Source organism: Xyrauchen texanus, chromosome 34, assembly GCF_025860055.1.
Source record: "Xyrauchen texanus isolate HMW12.3.18 chromosome 34, RBS_HiC_50CHRs, whole genome shotgun sequence".
Lineage (NCBI taxonomy): Eukaryota > Metazoa > Chordata > Actinopteri > Cypriniformes > Catostomidae > Xyrauchen > Xyrauchen texanus.
Window position 1 is genome coordinate 12,283,688 of NC_068309.1, and position 22,761 is coordinate 12,306,448.

The 22,761-nt window shown below is 37.1% G+C and overlaps 1 protein-coding gene across 2 annotated transcripts in view; it reads right to left on the reverse strand.

Annotated features, from left to right (window-relative positions):
* Positions 1-22,089, reverse strand: part of sfswap (splicing factor SWAP) — a 112,565-nt gene extending 90,476 nt beyond the window's left edge. The window contains exons 1-5 of one of the 2 annotated variants that reach the window (XM_052103905.1): positions 21,765-22,089; positions 17,416-17,579; positions 11,345-11,476; positions 9,473-9,552; positions 3,147-3,372 (exon numbers count right to left, since the gene is read on the reverse strand). In XM_052103905.1, coding sequence (XP_051959865.1) covers positions 3,147-3,372; positions 9,473-9,552; positions 11,345-11,476; positions 17,416-17,579; positions 21,765-21,958 — 796 coding nt within the window. In that variant the 5' untranslated portion in view covers positions 21,959-22,089. Of the gene's footprint in view, positions 1-3,146; positions 3,373-9,472; positions 9,553-11,344; positions 11,477-17,415; positions 17,580-18,075; positions 19,090-21,764 lie in introns of those variants that run through there. The other variant, XM_052103906.1, reaches the window with a different exon arrangement.
* Between the last annotated feature and the right edge of the window lie 672 nt (positions 22,090-22,761).

The following is a 22,761-nucleotide window of genomic DNA, read 5'->3' on the forward strand; positions in this document are numbered from 1 at the left end:
TGGAATTTTTCCCCATTCATCCATTATGTAGGTCTTTAGCTGCACAATTGTATGGGGTATTTGTTGCCGGATGGTGTGCAATGCGCCACGCATACTCAACTGGAGACAGTTCAGGAGTGCAGGCAGGCCAATCAATCACCAATCAACACGGCCATGCACTTGTAATCTGGGCAGTATGTGGTTTGAAGTTGTCCTGCTGGAAAATGCAGGAACGTCCCTTGAAAAGACAGTGCCTGATGCCAGTAATTGTTGCTCCTAAATTTGTACATACAGAGCATCCGGAAAGTATTCACAGCGCTTCGCTTTTTCCACATTTTGTTATGTTACAGCCTTATTCTAAAACGGATTAAATTAATTATTTTCCTCAAAATTCTACAAACAATACCCCATAATGACAACTTGAAAGAAGTTTGTTTGAAATCTTTGCAAATTCATTAAAAATAAAAAAACAATTCACAGCCTATGCTCAATACTTTGTTGAAGCGCCTTTGGCAGCAATTACAGCCTCAAGTCTTTTTGAGTATGATGCTACAAGCTTGGCACACCTATTTTTGGGCAGTTTCTCCCATTCTCCTTTGCAGGACCTCTCAAGCTCTATCAGGTTGAATGGGGAGCGTCGGTGCACCGCCATTTTCAGATCTCTCCAGAGATGTTCAATCAGGTTCAAGTCTGGGCTCTGGCCGGGCCACTCAAGGACATTCACAGAGTTGTCCCGTAGCCACTCCTTTGTTATCTTGGCTGTGAGCTTAGGGTTGTTGTCCTGTTGGAAGATGAACCTTCACTTCAGTCTGAGGTCCAGAGCGCTCTGGAGCAGGTTTTCATCAAGGATGTCTCTGTACATTGCTGCATTCATCTTTCCCTCGATCCTGAGTAGTCTCCCAGTTCCTGCCGCTGAAAAACATCCCCACAGCATGATGCTGCCACTACCATGCTTCACTGTAGGGATGGTATTGGCCAGGTGATGAGCAATGCCTGGTTTCCTCCAGACATGACACTTGCCATTCAGTCCAAAGAGTTCAAACTTTATTTCATCAGACCAGAGAATTTTGTTTCTCATGGTCTGAGAGTCTTTCAGGTGCGTTTTGGCACACTCCAGGCGGGCTGCCAGACAATTCCTATGACTTCATGGCTTCGTTTGTGCTCTGACATGCTCTGTTAACAGTGGGACCTTATACAGACAGGTGTGTGCCTTTCCAAATCATGTCCAATCAACTGAATTTACCACAGGTGGACTCCAATGAAGTTGTAGAAACATCTCAAGGATGATCAGTGGAAACAGGATGCACCTGAGCTCAATTTTGAGTGTCATGGCATTTCATGATTTCAAACAAACTTCTTTCACCTTGTCATTATGGGGTATTGTTTGTAGAATTATGAGGACAATAATGAATTTAATCAATTTTGGAATAAGGCTGTAACATAACAAAATGTGGAAAAAGTGAAGCGAATGGTGTTGACTAACAAAAGTTTGCCAAAGTTATCCCATGCCCATGTTCATGATATCCATTACAGATTAATTACATTTTATAGAGTCACATGGGGTAACCTCCTCGTGGTCGCTAAAATGTGTAGTTCTTGCTCTCGGTGGGGCGCATGGCGAGTTGTGCATGGATGCCGTGGAGAACAGCGTGGGCCTCCACCTGCGCTACGTCTCCGCGGTAACACGCTCAACAAGCCATGTGATAAAGAGGCAATTGATATTCGTCCTCCGCCATCCGGAGTGAGGCGAGTCACTACACCACCACAAGGACTTCGAGCGCATTGGGAATTGGGCATTCCAAATTGGGGAGAAGAAGAAAAAAGAACGAAAAAAAAAAAGACAGTCTGATGGATCAGAGATCACACGCATTCAGATCAGAGATCACACGCATTCAGAAGTGGTTTTCATCTCGCCCATTACGCACAGAGATTTGACCAGATTCCTTGAATCTTTTAACTATATTGTGCACTGTAGTGGGAGAAATGCCCAAAATCCAATTTTATATAGTATATAGTAGTTACACAATTGCCTCACCTGTTTAACATCTCCTGTTTCACATCACCGTATTTCAACTCGTCAACTCGTCATTAGTCTTAATTTGCCCCTGCCTTAACTTTTTGGGAACGTGTTGCAATCATATGATTTGAAATTTGTGCATTTAAAAAAAATTTATAAGGTAAAACATCATATTATGTGTAGTTGTGGTGCTTTCTATATACCAAAGGGTGAATATAATTTACAAATCAACCATTTCTTTTATTATTAGCATTTTCATACTGTCCCAATCTTTTTGGAATTGGGGTTGTACTAGAATGTTCACCCAAAAATTCTCACCCTCATGCCATCCCAGATGTGTATGACTTACTTTCTTCTGCAGAACACAAATGAAGATAGGATGTTCATACAATGCAATTGAATGAAGGTCACATAAAAGTAATTCATAAAACTCCAGTGGTTAAATCCATGTCTTCAGAGGCAGTATGATAAAAACCGATCAATAGGTCCTTTTTTAATATAAATCTCCAGTTTCAATTAAAAAATGTGAAAGATTGCGAAAGTGAAAGTGGAGATTTATAGTAACAAAGGACGAAAATATTGATCTGTTTCTTACCCACACTTACAGTATCATATTGCTTCTGAAGATATGGATTTAACCAATGGAGTCGTATGGATTACTTTTATGCTGCCCATGTGCTAATTTGCAGCTTCAAAGTTCTAGTTTACTTGCACTGAATCGACCAAAAGAGCAGAGATACTTTTCTAAAAATCTGTGTTCTGCAGATGACAGAAAGTCATACACATCTGAGATGGCATGAGAGGGTGAGTAAATGATTTCTGGGTGAACTATTCCTTTGACATTATGCATTAGGAATTTATTTGAATGTTTGTATTGTGACAAGTGGACCTTCCACACTAGAATGGACCTAGGTGGCTAACCAGCCTGAAACAGCAAAACTGGCTCAACCAATGGCATAATATTGAGGAAGGTCTATCTGCTTGTTTGACTAATGGAAGATGAAGGGAATGTTCTGGAACCTGTTATAATTTTTGCAATTCTGTTTGGTGATGCTAGTGGTGTGAAATCACACTTCTACATTAAGAAATCAAATAGGATCAATTTTGATATGATGACTTAACAAATGTTTATACAACTGGAAAATCTTACCCTGTTGCTGGTCTTGCTTGCCTTCTGAAACCGGTGTGTACCTTCCTTCCTTCATAGCTCGAAGAATGTGTTTGTAGTAAGGGTTCAGGTAATGGTCGAACCGCAGGAAATCAAACTGGGAATTCCCTGATTGCTTCGCTTTAAGCACAATTTCAAATTGGGCCCCTTGCTTGCATACAAAGTTGGCGGTGCGCTCAATAATGGCGTGAGTCTTGGTGGTCGCAGGCTAAGAAGAAAAAACAAGAGTTATTAAGGCTGAGATTCTGAGAAACTTTCTAAGATAATTGCCCATTTTTAGGAAAAGAGAATAATTAAAGAGTAACTAGAAAAATCTGGATAGGAAAAAAATTTGCATAGAACATACATCTATAATCAATTACTTCAGGCGAAGCATTTTTAAACTACTGGAGTTCACACATAGAAAACTATGTGTGTGTAAAAGAGTGGGTCTGCACTTAATGAATCTAACAGGGGACGTCATTAATTCATTTTCTCCCAATACATGCAGATTTTAAAACTTCTAATCACAAATCTTTCATGCAGCATACATCAAATGTATGTGTTGAATTGATTTATGTCAATGGTGTATTTTAAATGATAAATAGTTCCAACAGTGACACAGTGGCGGAAACAAAATGACACGTATTTTTCCAAAAAGCAAATTACGAATATTACAAGAGTAGAACTTTCAAAGGGCTGCACTTTAGCTGCTGCATCCAGGTAAATAGAGAATGTTTTGCTTAAAAATCTCCAGAGACCAAGAGAGTTAAATAACAAGTTGCTAATTTGAAGATAAAAAGCCAGTGTTCTTCCTCAAGATTTCTTCATTGCTTCAAGCTATGTGCCTTACAATAAATAAAGGTGATCAGAGCAGCTAATGATTGGTAATTCACAAGGCACCTTCAAAGAACCTCACCACCTTAAAATTAATTGGGTTTTTCAAGCCTCAGAAGTTTGCTTAAAAGGAAAAATCCACCCAAAAATGAAAATTCTGTCATCATTAACTCACGCACAAATAATATAAATAGAGTGACCAGGATCATCTTAAATGTTTTTCATTTGTTTTTATGGAAGCAAGATAGTAATATGCCTATGGAACAAGCTGAATACTGAAAGTTTTAGTGAAATTCACTTTTATGGTCTTACGTAATGATCAGATCATATCGACTAAAAAGTTCCCCATCCCCAAAATGTGCATTGTTGCAACAAGTGGTCCATTGGAAGCAAAAGTCTTTGTTGTTTTGTTACCAACAGGCCCTTGTAGGAAAGTGCTGACAAATCACTGGTTTAATAGGATAAATGAGGGGATCGAGAATTCTAAGCTTTTATAGAGATATTATTTGGTGAGATCAACTTGCTTTATGCCACAGGCTCAGCAAAAAAATCATCAGTGATTGAGTGTGGCTTCCCAATGAGGGACCCTGCAGAGATAAATGCCCTACTCTGGTTGGTCAGATTGAAATTATCATCCCACTGTGTGAACATTGCTTTAACAAAGGGAGGATCTTTATAGGTCTTAAGCAAAATGTGAACAGTATGGAGTCTTTATTTGCCACAAAATTAAAGCAGAGGGAAACGGTCACAAATGGTCCGTTGCAGAGTTCGAATCTTCAACCTTTCAGATACAATGCTAGACCTTTAACTACTACACTGCAAATCTTCAAAGTCCACATTAAATAACATTCACAAACTTTTTCTTCGATAAAATGAAAAAAAAAAAAACACATGTAGGAAGAGGACTCCATTTCATCCATCTGACATTGATGGAGCCTGGTGGTTGGAAGGGAGGGGTTGAAAAATAAGAGGGCTTGGTGACATCAGCCGAAAAGAAAAGTTTAAGAAGCAGAGCAAATTATGACATTTCGATGAAAGATTACAAAGAGACAAGTGTTGTCAAAAATACCGGTACTAAGTCGGTACACAAACAATAAAAATGTTCCAATAACAGAATTTCTGATGGTACCTGAGTACCGAGTACCGGGTCTACCCGGTTCCCAATTAGAGTCGGAAACTTTCGAACGCTCACAACAAGCAAAAGATGATGACAAGCAAAGTAGCTGCTGCTGCGGAGTCTCAACTAAATCTTGTCGAAAAGTGGAAAAGGCCAGGTTTGGAAATTCTTTGGATTTGAGGCTGATGAAATTAAACCAACATAGATCAGCAAAAACCTATTTGTAAACGTTGCTTTCACATTATTCTGACGAAAGGAGGAAACACATCAAACTTAATAAAGCACCTGAAGGACAGATACCCGGATTTATTCAAGCAGATAAAGCAGGTGAGTTTAAAAGCATATTATCATTTGCATTAAGGCTGAAGCATTTAGTCGACATTATCAACAACGTCGGAAATAAAAAAATTGTCGAGAAAAATGTTCGTTGTATAATAGTCGTTTGATCTCAATTAACGTAACATGAAATCACATTAAACTGTAATGAAGCGTGAGAGCAGCACTGCAGTTCATGCCTGACAGAGGAGAGGAAGAATTACACAGATCACAGTCCAGATGCACTCTAAACTTTCACAGCTTCATCTTATGTAGATCCCATTTTCTTTGGAATAACGCTCACCAATGATTCATTAACATGTGTATTAAAAAGTAAACATGGTAAAGTTTATGTAGAGCTGACGTAATATTTTGCCATTTTTGTACTTTATATTTGTATAATTCATTATTTAGTCAAATCTGTTGCCCAAAAGTGTAACATTGTCTCCTGTTGTCCATTTTCGCTATGGGGTAATTTCACATGCTCAAAGCCTAGTCTGGCCAGACCTTTAGGCAGATTCGTCTTATGTATATAAAAGTGGAATCCCAGCAAAAGTGGTACGTGGTAAGTGGTCTGCTACTGTAAAGTTATTTGTTGACTCAGCACATCTAAAAGCCTGTAGCGGGAATGGTCCACCTTTTAAAATAATCTTTGTGGCTCAATGACACCTCCACCTTCTCTCTCACATCCCATTCAAAATGTTGTGCTATATGCATCCAAGTTCATGAAATGCTTTTTTGGAAGTAGGGCTGCAACTAACGATTATTTTGATAATCGATTAATCTGAGGATTATTCGACTATTTGGCGATTACTGCAACGATTAATCATTAGCCCTTAATCGATTATTCAACTTGATCCCAGACTTAAAATGTTGTATTAAACGTGCTTGCTAACAATAAAGACGTCTAAATAACATTCACTGAATTAAAGGGGAAGAAAATACATTTTATTAAGTTTAATTCAGTAAATAAATTCACTGCAAAAAATCCTATTGCAATCAAGTTTTGATCTTGCTTTCCATTTAAAATAGTTTTACTTGAGAAGCAACAAATAAGATAGTTAGACTTGCTTTAAGAGCATGTATCTATGTATACAAGTGTATTTTTTCACTTGGTTATACTTTTGCGAGTGCAGTTAAGACAAAATATACTTCTATTCAAGAGCTATTCTCTAAAAGCATGTCTAAATATCTTATATGCAGGTTCTGAGGAGAATGCATCTTTCTTTTTTTTTTTTAAAGGATTTTTAGATATTTTAAGATTTTATTTTTAATATTATATTCAACATTCTCAGATAACAATTTTTTTCTTCTGCAGTATAGCTGCTAAAGTAAATGTACGTTGTTTTAAAGGAGTTTTAGGTATTTATATTGGAAAACAAGCCAAATCAAAAACAAATCAAAAACATATTTGTTTGCGGTGTATAATGGGGCGAACACAATCTCTCTAACCATTGTTACTTCAATTCATCTTTAACTCACAAAAAAAAAAAACTCTTTCTTATTGATAAAGCTGTCACCGGTGTTAGACATAATTTAGCGCAGGTGTAAGCGCCCTTACAGCTTTTCTCTCCCGGACGGGCGCTTGACCACGCCCCCGCTGCCACACACGGCTTGTAACAAAAAATAAAAAATTTGCAGTAAACAGTAGCCTACCAAGAAAGTCATTGGTCACTATCTTCCTCGTCCTGTGCACTGAAACCACTGAAGTCATCTCCTTCGGTGTAGGAGTTTAATAGCCTCAGATTTAGTTGTCTTTTTGCACTGAGTCAATTCCTCACGCTGCTGTTTCCAACGTCTTATCATCGACTCATTAAGACCAAGCTCCCGTGCAGCAGCTCTATTTCCTTTTCCAACAGCCAGATCAATCGCCTTCAACTTGAAAGCTGCATCATATGCATTTCTCTGTGTCTTTGCCATGATTAGGGTGACAAAATGACTACCGTAATCAGAATGATGGGAAGTTTGAGCGCGCTCGATTTAATCTAAACAGTAAACAAAACAAGTTGTTTGACCTTAACCCGTTCGGCAAGTTCATTGGTCTAATGAAAGCTTCACACCGCCGAAAAACTGTGCACGTCACAGAATGTATTTTTTTTTATAAAATTTGAAAGTGGGAAAAATCCATATATTAGATTGTTTAAGCCACGAGGTTCAAAGCGTGGGAAAAAAGTTGCGGCTTATAGTCCGGAAATTATGGTACTTCCAAAAATTGTACAGAGCTGGTGGCACTTGAAGTAAATACCTAAAGAATTGAGACCTGGGAACTGAGACTTGGCTCCCAAAATGTTGAACCAAAATTTCAAAGGATCTAAACACTCCACTCTCATATAGGTCATCAAGCGTATTACCCTAACTCAGTTAAGTGGTGCGGTGTTAAGTGGTGTCGTCTCAGTAAGTTGCTAACTAGTTTGTGAAATACATACTGGAAATTAATAAACAATGACCCCATCATTTTCCATTTTCAATTTGCATTTTGATTTGTATTGTATTTTGATTTATTCTTTATTTAAATGGTCAGCAACTGACTGATACTGAACATACAGTTCTAGAATTTGTTGACAATGTATAGTAATAATGTAAAATATTCTTTGAAAAAAATATTTAAGAAAGCAGCCTTCTGAGTACCTTTGCATAGTCATATCGGTCAAATGACGCCTGGCATGGCGTCATGTGACTCCGTGATCTCATGTTACATTTAAAGAGATCAAACTATTCAACAACGCAAATGTTAGTCAACAATTTTTTATTTTCGACGTTGTCGATAAAGTCGACTAATCATTTCACTCATTTTTGGAAGTACTAAAAAAAACTATGTTTTAATTATAAAAGTATATAAAAGTGTGTGGATCGTCACTTGATTTCCAATGTAAAATCTGGGTCCTGAAGCAAAACCAGTTGAGAACCACTGAGTTAAATGTACAGACTGGAGCAGTCTGGCTGCGCTGTTTCGCACCTACAGTATATGTTAATTGTTAATAATCATAAGACATTACATTAAAAGCTCACAGCTGATGTTAATTTTCATTTAGCAGTTAATTTAACATCCTATGCTAACATGTACATTTTCAAAAGAAGACTTTTTTTACACACTTCAATCTAAAAAATAAAATGGTTTCAAGTTTCAATTATAATAAAGCTCAACTAAAAAAAAAAACTTCTATTTTCACTCCATTAAGAGTCATTGTAACCGATAATAGTAATTGTGTAATACCGTATACCGTGAAACCATTATATTTTCTGAGACGGTTATCGTACCATACGAAAATCTCATACCATTGTAACCCTACCCTGGGGTAGTGTCTTTTTAAACCCAACAGCAATTTAAATGCTGGGCTATGCAATGTTTCTCACCTGCATTTATAAAAGGTGGTTAAAGCACCACTTTTAACCTGGGTTAAGAAACCTTGCTCCAAAGCAGAGGAAGCACTGTTTTTGTGGGGCTAACCCTCACAAAACAAGTTGTTTAGCAACAGACAATCAATAATAAAGTGCCCAAAAATAAATGCTGTAAAAAATATATAGTGTTAACTGTTTGGTCATGATACCAAATGCTTTAATGTTAACAAATAGAACATTATTGTAAAGTGTTAAACCATTAAAACATTTAAAAAGTGACAGCAAAAGTGTTCACTGGAGTTATAAAGAGACTGTATTATATTTGTAGTATGTTTCAGAAGACATAAAATGTGAATTGTGTTATATTTATAAGTTAAAATATACTATTCCAGCTTATAATTCAGAGACAACGAGAAGCAAGTTATTATATGCAAGCCACAGCAACAGCTGCTCAACCAATGGCATAACTATCTTGTTTTTTCCACCTATCACAGGTGGAGAGAGTTCTTGTAAACATGCAAACAAAAATGTAAACCCAGGGTTTACAATTGTACACTATGAAATCTCAAAACCTGACTACTCAGGTTTCAGATTTACCCAATGTAAAGTATGAACAGTGAAACATGGGACAAGATAACCTAGTATTATGTTAACCAGGGTTAACAAAGTCTGAAAAGCCCATAAGTTCCACATGCTTGAAAGTACTTGATAATCTGCTTACCAGCTCTACGTCTGGAGGGATGGTAAGGCCAGGGGGCGCCACAAACGGTTCCTCACTCTCTTCGTCTGGCTGCTCTTGATCTGAGAGATGTACAAAGTGTGTGTGGTGTGGGGTTTAATTGTTTGCATAAGAGAGACAGAAATGCAAGACAATGAAAAAAATTATGAAGAAGTTAAAGAATAAAACCCACATGCAATTGTAAAATGGTGATCCTTTAGCTAAAGAACTTAAGGCACTTTAAGTTTTGATTCAAGTTATTCCAACTTTCCTACACACCACAAGACCCGTCAGTTTTGTTTACTGTTGCTGTCTCCATCCACTATTCCACCCTCTGCCTCCCCCAGAATTGGTCAGGACAGGTGGAAACAGAATAAAACTTTTATGTCGAGTTGAATGCAAATGGGAAGCGAAGCTGAAGATAGATACACATGGCTAGTGCGTTAATGTATAATGTATAAAGCCATTCAAGTCCTCTCTCGTTAACATTCCCTAATTTATATGCTTTTTTCCAGAAATGCTGTTTTTTTAAAAGACACAGTACCAGTTTTAGCACGTGTTCATCAAATCAATGTAAACAACATGTTACAAAAAATGTATATGAAATATAATATCTTATTTATTGATTGAATACATGGATTTGTTTATATTTAAAAAGCAAAAATGTGACCAAGATGATGAAAAACTAATAAAATATAATTAGTACATTTTATATTTTTGTAATGTACTTAGTTATAAGGTCTGCTGTAAAATTAACAGCATTAGCTGGGAGAGAATTTCTTTCATATGCAAGTAAAAGGGACATTATAATTTAAATATGCCCATATGAATTGATATCAAATCAGGAGATTTTTATCAATACCCAGCCTTGGCTTCAACATTAAGTCGAAAAAGTTACATTCAAATTATAACCCAATATGAATAATATTAAAGAAAAAACAAAACCACAAAGTAAGTTTTACCAGGTAAAAGGTTGCTTTTTAATGATAAACATCTTGCTGACTCCACAAGTAGGATACAAACTTATGCCCTCAGCTGTAACAGTAAAATATAAGTAATCCCATTTTAAATAAAAACCTTTTAACGGCACTGACCAGGACAAGCACTCTCTAAAAGCACTTCAGTCTATTCCTTGGTTGCCAAATCTGGTGGATCACCTAGTATGGCAAAAGTGGCAACTGGAGGCGCCTTGCAATGTTCCGTCTAAGATCCTCAGGTAAAGAAAATATTCTTGCTTCAAATTCAGCTCTATTTCAATTCATAACTTCATCACCGTCGCAATTAAGATGTCAGCAACATGAAAGCTGGGCCCATGTAATGAGTTGGGGGTCAGGACTGTGTGCTTCGTGCCAAGCATCCTGTTCTCTAACAAAGGCTGGTGCGAGCAGGTGTGTATGTGCATAACAAAAGCATGGACAGAGATTGGATACTGTTTGCTTTAGAAACTCATTTGTCATGAAGTGCCAAATTTCCTCTCGAGACGAGCTCCCAGGTCTGAAATTAATTCTAGACTTCTGTGTTTATATAGCAATCAGCCATGGAGTATGATGTTTTTCTAAAAACCCTTTAGCACTGAACTGCTGGACCTTGCAGGTCATTAACAGTCTCTGCATATCCACTGCCATCCTTGCACACTCTTTAGAAGACTTTGAGCTTTTTAATGCCACAGGGCTTAAAATCGATTTTATTTGACCTAAGGGAAACGGCCTTGTTTCATCCCGAAGCATTTTGAGGCTGATTTGCAGAAGTGTTACAGAGGGCACATAAAGTTCTCTCAGAAACTGTATCTTCTGAAGCACACTCAAAACCACCAGCTCAAATCAGCGCGTGTGTGTTTTTAAAGTTGTGTGGTTTTTGATTTTGCATGGTTCCCACCTGTTTCTTTTGCAGCCTCTTCTTCCTCAGTGGGCTGGGAGGGGTCATAGTAGTCGGCACTGTAACGGAAGGCCACTGCGTTGTAGGTGCCTTCATCAGCCAAAGCTTCACTCAGTCTTTTATACTCCTCCTCTGCAAATAAAATACAAATAATAAATAAAAAAATAAATCAATAAATAAAAGTGAAAATGTGAGAGGTATTTTCCCATGCAGAAGTCCCACCACAATGCTAGGGTGTTGTAATGTGAAGGGTTGCCAGGGTATTGCTATGTGGTTTCTAAGGTGTTCAGACTGCATTGCTCTGGGGTGTTCTTAGTAGTAGCACAAGGCAAAAGTGCATATTTCTATACAAGCTGCATGATTTGAAGTAGCTTAAACCGTGCAGGATGTTAATACTTATGGTTAGGGAATTGAACAAACCCCTAACCTACAATCCAGTAATCCACTAAAAATAAGTTAAAAAAAAAGGATTAAAGATTAATCACTTTTTCTGTATTCTTCATATGTAAGTTGCTTTGGATAAGTCTCTGCTAATTGAAAACATTTTTTGTAGATTTTTTTCCATGATCAAATAAATACTGCAATAAATACAGAGTAACGCAACTATTAAAACTGCAACATGTGAAAAGGACAGTCCGATCTAAAACTTTATTTTTCGTTTATAGGATGTTAATGTAGACAAACTGATAAAAGCTAGGTTTAATGAGGTTAAGTTCCCACTGAAGGGCGAATCAACACAATTACTACAGAGATAATGACTTGTGTACTGTCACTATCAGCAAAGGATACCATATTTCACTCCCACTTACTTTGCTCCTCTACTTTACAAAGAGTTTTAAACAGCTTGAGCAGGGGATCATCATTTTTTACTCATGCTGGGATAATATGGATCATCAGGTTCTGAACTACTTCTAATAACTTTTGGAGTTTAAGTGCATGCTGTCACCAAAGTGACAGGGGGGACATACCAAATACGAAGAAATTCATTTTTCAAACTTTATCTCAATTGTAACACTAATAATATAGAAAATTAAAATGTTTGTATTAAGTTATAAAAGAGTGCACAGTAGAAGCATTTTCACTAGTAGGCTGTTACATCACACTGTATTATATTTTAATGCACCACATTTCTTGGCAACTGTAAACAGCCTACAGTTAGACTAGCGCATTATATTGCTGGCGGAAGATTTGTTTATTCTAATCGGCATTAATAATGGTCAACCAGGTGGCTTGGTTAGCTCAGCGAGTAAAGACGCTGACTACCACCCCTGGAGTCACAATTCAAATCCAGGCAGGTCTCCTAAGCAACCAAAATGGCCCGGTTGCTAGGGAGAGTAGAGTCACATGGGTTAACCTTCTAGTGGTCACTATAATGTGGTTCACTCTTGGTGGGGCACGTGGTGAGTTGTGCGTGGATGCCGCAAAGAATACTGTGAAGCCTCCGCACATGTTATTTCTCCGCGGTGACTCGCTCAACAAGCCACATTGACATTCTCAGACGCAGAGGCAACTGAGATTCGTCCTCCGCCACCCGGATTGAGGAAAGTCAGTACACCACCACCATGAGGACTTAAGAGCGCACTGGGAATTCCAACTTGGGGAGAAAAGGGGAGAAAATCTAAATAATGGTCAACAAATACAGATCTTTAAATGGCAGATGTCGATATTCACTGATGAGCCAAAACATTATGACTACTCACAGGAGAAGCAAAAAATGTTGATCATCTCCTAACAAGCCCACATGTCAAGGTTTGGGTAGATTAGATGGTAAGGGAACAACCAGTTCTCGTCGTCAATGTGTTGAATGTGGGAGAAATGGGCAGGTGTAAAGACCTGAGCGATTTTTACCAGGGCCAAACTGTTATGGCCAGACGACTGGATCAGAGCATCTCTGAAATGGCATAAATTGTGGGTGCCCCCGGTCAGCAGTGATGAGTACCTACCAACAGTGGTCCGAGGAGGGAAAACCCACAAACCTGTGACAGGGTGTGGGCGCCCAAGGCTCATCTATGCGCAACGAAGGCAATCCCATCTGGTCCAAAGCAACAAAAGGTCTACTGTGGCACATGTCACAGAAAATTGTAATGATGATTATGTGAGGAATGGGTCACATCGCACCCTGCTGCGTATGGGGCTGTGTAGTCGCTGAACGGTCAGAGTGCCCATGATGAACCCTGTCCACCGTTGAAAGCACACACAATGGGCATGCGAGTGTCGGAACTGGACATTGGAGCAGATGAAGAAGATTTCTTGGTCCGGTGAGTCCAATTTTCTTTTACATCAAGTGGATGGCCGGGTACGTGTGCACCGTTTACCTGGGGAAGTGATGGCACAAGGATGCACTGTGAGAATACGACAAGCCTGTGGAGGGAGTGTGATGCACTGGGAAATGTTCTGCTGGGAAACCCTGGGTCTGGACATTAATGTGGACATCAATTTGACATGTGCCTAAACGTTGTTGCAGACCAGGTATACCCCTTCATATCAATGGTATTCCCTGATGGCAGTGGCCTCTTTCAGCAGGATAATACATCCTGCTACACTGCACACATTGTTCGGGAATGGATTGAGGAACATGATGAAGAGGGTGGCCTCCAAATTCCCCAGATCTCAATCCGACTGAGCATCTGTGGGATGTGATGGACCAACAAGTCTGATCCACTGTGGCTCCACCTCGAAAATACAGGACTTGAAGGATCTGCTGCTAATGCCTTTGTGCTAGATACCACAGGACACCTACAGTGGTCTTGTAGAGTCCATGCCTCGACAGGTCGGCACTGTTTTGGCGGCACACAGAGGACCAAATGTATATTAAGCAGGTGGGTTAATATTTTGGCTCATCTGTGTATAGAGACCAGGGTGGCCAATGGCCAATATAATGCAGATATATACATAATGACAAATGAGAGAATCACAAAATTGCTTATATCAAAACACTTATTTTACATTTACAAAATATTTAGAAAAATAAAATATTTATTACCCATTGGCAAGACCTTCTGTAAATTTTAGAATTGATACAAGAAACTAACATTTCTGTTAATGGACTAAGCGACAATAATCTCAAATTGGCCAGAAACTGCGCAATCCAATATACTGGCCGATTCCTAAGTATTTATAATAAACTGGTGTCTTTTTTCACATCACTGCTGCCACTGTTTTATAAAAGCAACTGACCCTTTACCCATGGTAAAATTAATGTAGCGTACAGCTTCTCTGGGCTTATTTTACAGAACACATTTGATAATGTTATTAGCAGACAGTCTGGTGTTCATCAGGTCAAGAGTTAGGCTACATGAATGTGAGCATTCAATTAATTTAGTTTAATTGCTGGGTGTAATCAACTTTAAACAACATTCTTGAACATAACATTCCAAAAAAAGCTTTGATCCCCCATAAAAAACAACATATGACATTCACAACTAACAATTCGTTTAGTAACCTAATATAACCCACCAACAACACCTGTCACATTCGAAAACTCAACTTCTTTGATTTAATCTAAAATAAACTCAACCATGTCAGTTTTACTTTCATCAAAATGTAAAAGATAAACACAAGTACCTTTGACTACTAAAGCAGCTTAATTTAATCAAAATATATTAGAATGCATTAAAACTCTATGAACTGAGTCTGCAGCTGAAAACAATAAAAATGTTTTACTAAAGTGCCCAATGAAATTACACTGCCCATTTGAGCGAAACAAGCAAGATGTCAGTGTCAGCTTTCTCAGAACAGTAAAATGAAAGAGTTAGCCAAGTGCTTTAAAAAATAAATAAATTATAATAAAAAAAATAAAAAATAAAAAATATATATATATCACTGTAAAAGTGCTAAATAATGGTTTTCTACAGTGTTTTCATATATGCATCCAAGATGGAAGAAGCTCATACAAGGACAGGAAAGGTATGTTGTGGTTCACGACCATACTCTCCATAGTTAACACCTAAAAACAGCAAGCACTGCAAGACATTAACATTTATTCTTTTGGCAGACACTTTTGGCCAAAGTGAGAGCCAAGTCGGCAGAACATATTTGAGTATAATAAAGTAAAATGTATGTCAAAGAATTACAAGCTTTATATATTTCAAATATACTAGTACCTATAAATGTCCTATCGGCACAGGTTATTATGCATTGTTATTATCATGCAAGAAATTGCAAGCCTCATGGAATAATAAAACCATAAAGGAAAAACACCAACAAAAAAAAAAAGAATTCAAATCATATTCAGTGTAATTAGTATGTGTAGTAACTTTTAATGACAGACCAATGTATAGGACTACATTTGGTCATTTTGAGATTATCGGCATTTGCCAATAACTGTGCCGCCTTGACTGATAAAGAGAAAAATTAGCACTCCAAAATCTACAGTCAATAAATAATGCACAATATCTGTTTTGAAAAAGTTTTTGTGAAATTCGAGTCAGTATGTTTTAATTTCATTACAGCATGTATGTGTAAATTGTAATTCCTTTAGGCCTAATTAAAATAAACTGGCCAATATAATCCATGTAGACATTCTATCAGCCACCCTACACTCTAGTTGTCAGCATCAGCCATCGAAAAACCCATATCCGTTGACCACTATTAACTAGCGTCCTTTTTTTTTTTATTCTGGGTGCTTTCTGAAGAATTTTCAGACTGAAAAATATTTATGAACTCTAAAAGAGACTTGAGTGTCACCCCAAAAGGACTGATCCATTTAGCTGCAATATGAGCTGAAACAAAGAACTAACATTTAATTCTGCTTCTCAAATTGATCTGTTAACATTGTAGAGATGCCAAAAATGGAGCCAATGGACTAGGTTCTAGAAGTATTTTTTTCCCATTCATTTTCTCCATAGGGATTTTGAAAAACTATTAAATTAACCAACCCAACCAGCGAGCTAAATTTTTTTTTTGAAGAAAAAAAAACGTAAGACTGTGCACATAACGCTTTCTGTGAAAGAATAAACTTTGCTAATCTAATAAAAAACAATAGTAAAATATAAAATTACTAACTTAGTCATTTAGTATGAAAACAAAATAATTACCAATATAACTTACTAATATAGTAAGTTAACTGCTAAATATTCAGCAAGATTTTTCAGAAATAATGCTATTTCTGCATAGCAAAATAATTCTGGACATTTGAGATATATCACTAGATTATTTTACAAAGCAAGCTCACAGACAAGTAAAAATGGCTGTTTTTAAACAAGACAACTTAAGGTAAGAGCTGATATGTAGTTTTGGGTACTTTGGGGCTTAAAGAAGACATCAGAGCAGACATGAGACATTTGTGTTTGTTGTCTAATAGAGATCATTGGAACTGTGGTTTAAGGGTGACAAACTAAACTGTAGAGTCTCATTCCTGAGAATGTGAGCTTTCATTTGATATATGACTTGGCTTTTTAAGTGCTACGTAGAAAAAACATTTATATTAATTTGCATATTTCTACGTTGTCACCTCTAGGTGGTGCTCATTTATGACGCAAGTTATTTAAGGTTTTATTTTGTTATTTTATTTAACATAAATACATAAGTTATTGTATTCTGTATAAAGTTCAGATTCTAAGCTTTAAGGCAAAATTATATCAAATATATGTAACTTATGTATCCGAGGACTTTTACAATTTAAGCATAAATGTATCGTACGTGTTTGGCTGCCTCCACAGACATCCAGGTCCACAGAGTTCAAGGGGTAAACATGATATTTTTAAAATTACATTAAATTTGCAGTAACTTGGGGCTGATACAGAAACATATACCATTGCATGTGTTAAAAGGTTTATGCCTGTTGTGCTCTATTGAGGGTGAAGAACAGAGAAGCTTTGAATATAAATGGTGGAGAGCTGTTTTCTCAGAATAAAGAACAAGTCAGTCAACCAAATGTGTTGAAGTTTAGTTTGAAGTTTAGGCCATAAGGACTGATCTATTAACTGCAATATGACCTGGAACAAGGAACTTAAATTAATTCCCCCTTTCAAATTAATCTCAACATTGTAGCGATGCCAAACATAGATTATGGATATAATTGCAGAGGTCTGATTCTGTTGATAAATCCTGGTAGATAACTATGCAATTACCTTGCCTGGCCTCCTCTTCCAGTAGATCTGTGTGCATGGCCAGATATCTCTCCTCATCACACAGAGCTTCTATCCTGGCCTCCTCCTCTGACAACTGGTAATCGTGATTCCACGAGCCTGCGTCATATTCTGAAAGGTCATGTAAATGACCACGGCCATCGTACCTGTAATACGAATCATTGGGTTAAAGGCGAGTGGAAATGAACATTTATTTGCATACAAGAAATACTCACCGCATTGGGGACCCCTAAAAGTAGAGGCTTTGTTTATATATTCATATATATGCTTTTCTATAACCAAAATTCTACATCACTTACAAGCATTTCAACAGGTGCAAGAACTGAACAATGCCTGGGCGAAAAAAGGCAGATGTCCTATATGCTGCACTCCAGAGGGTATATAGCGCAAGAGATGAGTGCGCTTGAATGATAAACTTACTAAATCCATCTAATTGTTCACTAAAACCTTACAAAGACGCAACAGGCCTGAGTAAATAAAAAAATAAAAAAACGCAAACAACATCTCTCCTCTTACCTTGCATGGTTCAATAAACCATTCGAACTTGTACACTTGCCAGACAACTGAGACTTTTTGAGACAACAGCCATCCTAAAATTACTGTAAAAGAAGTACATCCACAAAAGCCCGAGCACATAAATACCTATCCGTAAGAACCCATATGGTGGACATTTTCCTGCGCTCGCTGCTGTATTCCACTTCTCAGTTCCAGTTTCTTCGGCAATAGAGAGAAGTGGGCGATGAGGTGGCAATTGGGGCCTGGCGGGACCCCTTAGCCTTAAATGCTGAGGAAATAAGTTCTGCGTTATGTTATAGAGAGACACACACATACACATTGGAAACAAGAAACAGATCCGTGCAGATTAAGGTGGTTCAATGTAAACCGATGCATTTCAAAGCACTCTCGGTTCTTAAGCAACTGTCAGTTCTTTGGAAGGACAAGGTGAGGGGGAAAAAGAAAAAAGAACACCACATTTTGCAGACCACGTTACAATTCACATCCTGAAAGAGAAGAGTGTTAGACATTGACTATCTGCACAAATAAATAAAGAATAGGTCTGGATCAACATCACACTTTAAGAACCACCTTAATGCACAGACTAATGTACACTAGCAAGTAAACCTAACTATTTGCTGTGGTTTGGATACAAATGTAGTTTACCCAAATATAAAAAGTCTGTCTTCATTTACTCACCCTCATGCCATTCTAGATGTGACTTTTTTCTGCAGAACACAAAGAAGATTTTTAGAAGAATATCTCTCGGTCCTTACAATGCAAGTGAATGGTGACCGAAAGTTTGAAGTGCCGAAAAGCACATAAAGGCAGCATAAAAATAAACCATACAACTCCATTGGTTTTAATCCATGCCATCTGAAGAAACCCAATCGATTATGGGCGAGACCAAAATGTAACTACATTTTCATTGTAAATTTTGATATCTGCAGTCTCCTTGGCAATCATGATTTTAAGGTCGATTACACTTCCTAGCACCATCTAGCGCTCTGCAAATTTGTGAAGTGCTAGGAAGTGTAATTAGCTTGAAATCACGATAGCGTCTAGAGACTGCGATGGCAAGATATACAGTTAGTTACATTTTGGTCTGTTCTAACCCAAAACCAATCACTTCAGAAGACATGGATTAACCACTGGAGTTTTATGGATTACTTTTATGATGCTTTTGTGCTTTTTGGAACTTCAAAGTTTGGGTCACCATTAACTTGCTTTATATGGACCTACAGAGAATACCAAATATTCTTCTAAAAATCTTAATTTCTATTCTGCAGCAAAAAGTCATACACATCTGGGATAGCTTGAGGGTGAGTAAATAATGAGAATTTTCATTTTAGGTGAACTATTTCTTTAATGTTAGGAACTAACAATCTCAGTCACAATTCACTTTCATAGCATTGTGAACTTCACCAAAAAATAAACTTGGCCCTTTTATTGTATATGCAAGAAAAAATATACATCAAAGCTTAAATGTATCTCTCTGCATTGGCAATAACCACAGCAAATTCTCTAAATGCAGAGAAGCAGAGGTCTTACATGCCCATGAGACTAAACATTAAGGTGAATAGTATTTTATTGTGCATTCATTTAAAATCACTTTGACCGAAACACATTTTGAGTTTCATTCACTATAGTAAGAATTAACGTCTCACCTTTCTAACAGAAAAATTATGTTTCTACTCTAAAACCATTCTCAAGATATTATCATTTAAAAATTATGGAACAAGATGTGTGTGTTTGGGTTTGTATATGAATATATATACTTATCTATATATATATATATATAAGAATATATGAATATATATGTACACTGGCGACAAAAGGTTTGGAATAATGTACAGATTTTGCTGTTTTGAATTAAATTAGTACTTTAATTCACCAAAGTGGCATTCAACTGATCACAAAGTACAGTCAGGACATTATTGATGTAAAAAAAAAACACAGACATTGGATAATTGGAAAAGAGAGTTATGGATCTTAACCCCATCTTGTGGGATCAGCTAGACTGTAATATGTGTGAGAAGTGCCCGACAAGAGAGCCACGTCTATGGCAAGCGCTAGAGGAAATGTAGGGTGAAATGTCACATGGAGTATCTGGACAAAATGTCAGCTAGAATATCAAGGATCTACAAAGAGGTCATTGCTGCACCTGGAGGATTTTTTAATGAGAAATCTTTAAGTAGTTTAAGAAGTTCTGAACACATTTTAAAAATTGTAATAGTAATTTTTCACGTTATTAATGTCCTGACTATTGTGATCAGTTCAATACCACTTTCTTTCCATAAGAGCAAAATCTGTACATTATTCCAAACTTCTGGCCACCAGTGTATGTATGTATATATATATATATATATATATATATATATATATATATATATATATATATATATATATATACACACACACACACACACACACACACAGCTCTGGAAAAAATTTAGAGACCCCTGCAAAATCATCAGCTTCACTGCATTTACTATTTATAGAGTAAAATTTTATTTTTTGTTATATTCTATAAAGTACTGACAACATTTCTCCCAAATTCCAAATAAAAATATTGTCAAAATAACAAAAAAGATGCAGTGTTTTCAGACCTTGAATAATGCAAAGAAAACAAGTTCATATTCAGTTTTAAACAACACCATACTAATGTTTTAACTTAGGAAGAGTTCAGAAATCAATATTTAGTCTAATAACCCTGATTTTCAATCACAGCTTTCATGCGTCTTGGCATGCTCTCTACCAGTCTTTCACATTGCTGTTGGGTGACTTTATGCCACTCCTGGAGCAAAAATGGCTTGAAGGATGGAATCGTGCAGATTCGTCTTTGTGAAAGATGCATGCATAAAGCCACATACGAAGTTATTCTAGAAGAAAATTAGCTTCATTCTGCTCTGACAATATTCCCCAACTCTGAAGATTGGTTTTTCCAGCAGGACAATAATCCATGCCACACAGCCAGGTCAATCACGGTGTGGATGGAGGACCACCAGATCAAGACCCTGTCATGGTCAGCCCAATCTCCAGACCTGAACCCCATTGAAAACCTCTGAAATGTGATCAAGAGGAAGATCGATTGCCACAATCCATCAAACAAAGCCGAGCTGCTTGAACTGTTGTGCCATGAGTGGCATAATGTCACCCAACATGGAATGACTGGTGGAGAGCATGCCAAGATGTATGAAAGCTGTGATTGAAAATCAGGGTTATTAGACTAAATATTGATTAGTAAACATTACATTAGTATTGTGTTGTTTTAAAAAGAATATGAACTTGTTTTCTCTGCATTATTCATGGTCTTTTTTTGTTATTTTGTGCAAATAAATGCTCCAAATAACAATATTTTTATATGAATTTGGGAGAAATGTTGTCAGTACTTTATAAAATAAAACAAAATGTTCATTTTACTCAAATGCATAGCTATAAATAGTAAATCCATATATGTATATATATATATATATATATATATATATATATATATATATATATATATATATACATACATACACACACACACACACACACACACACACACACACACACACACACAGGGCCTAGTGCAGAGCAAGGACTCTGCTTACGCATTACAACCTCTAACTAACTTCAAATAACAAATTTCAGTGCTGCCATATACAAACATGACAGTCCAAGTCAAGTTATATTAGAGCTGTGATTGTCAAGTATCTTTTATATATTTTTGGCCATGTAAACAGTGCCCCAAGCTCCTCCTGTGCTGCAAAACAAAAGGTAACATCCAAGGTCCCCTTTGGAAGACATTAAGCTGGTTAAGTAATGCTTCCAATTAGGTTTGTTTAACCGACCTATCGATCATGATGTTCTTGTCCCCCATCCATGGTATGAGGTGTTTGCCCTGATCGTGGTAGTTGGCCCTCTCATCGTCCCGGAACAGCTTGCAGGCGTAGCCGAAAACCAGTAGCTCTGCATACTTGCTGCTATCGCTCTGCTCCTTAGACGGTTTGTTTTGATCCTTCTTGCTCGCCCCGCGCCGGTACATTCCAGATATTATCCACACTACACGAAATGAGTGGTTAGTTGTTTAGAAATATTTTGGCATTGCTGTTAAAGGTGGGAGAAGTGGGGCAAAATGCGGCGTGCTAACAATCACAACAACACATTGCAACACACTTCTGTAAGAAATGTGACTTGGCGTTTCCTAGTCGCAGATTCGTTGAATTGTATTGAAGGAACATTTAATACAGTTCAGCGGTTTTGGTTTGTAAAGGCATTTTGATGTTGACATGTAAGTTTTAAGATTTGTGTAATGTTTTAAAATAATCTAAAATAAACTTAAGTAAGAAAAATTGAAATTATTGTGGCGCGTTTGAGCCGAAAATGTCAACATGAAAATGAAAATTAAAGCGCACAGTGGAACCACGGTATGTTTTCAGGCAAAATATTTTAAGGTATGTGTTTTGGTAAGAAACAAATACCATTTTGTCCAAAGTATGATTTATCACCATTTTTTGGGGAAATATCAATTCATAAACAACAGTTGGTCATATTGACTTTCACGTTATGGAATGCATTTTCTTTAGGATAAGTGAGAATAATGTGTGAAAATTATTCTGAGAAGCTATTACATTTTTGACAGGAATGTAAACAAGGCTGTGAGGGACATATTAATGTCATTGTTTGTGTTCTTGCACTAAAAAGGTGAACGAGAACAGAACACAAGAATCTTGAGACGTGTTTTCAAAAGTTTACATTCTTTTTTTACCAGGTTCTGCATCTAAAAAAACGTGGTGCCGATGCAAAAAAATAAATAATAAATAATCCAATGGAGCAATGGTGAAAGTT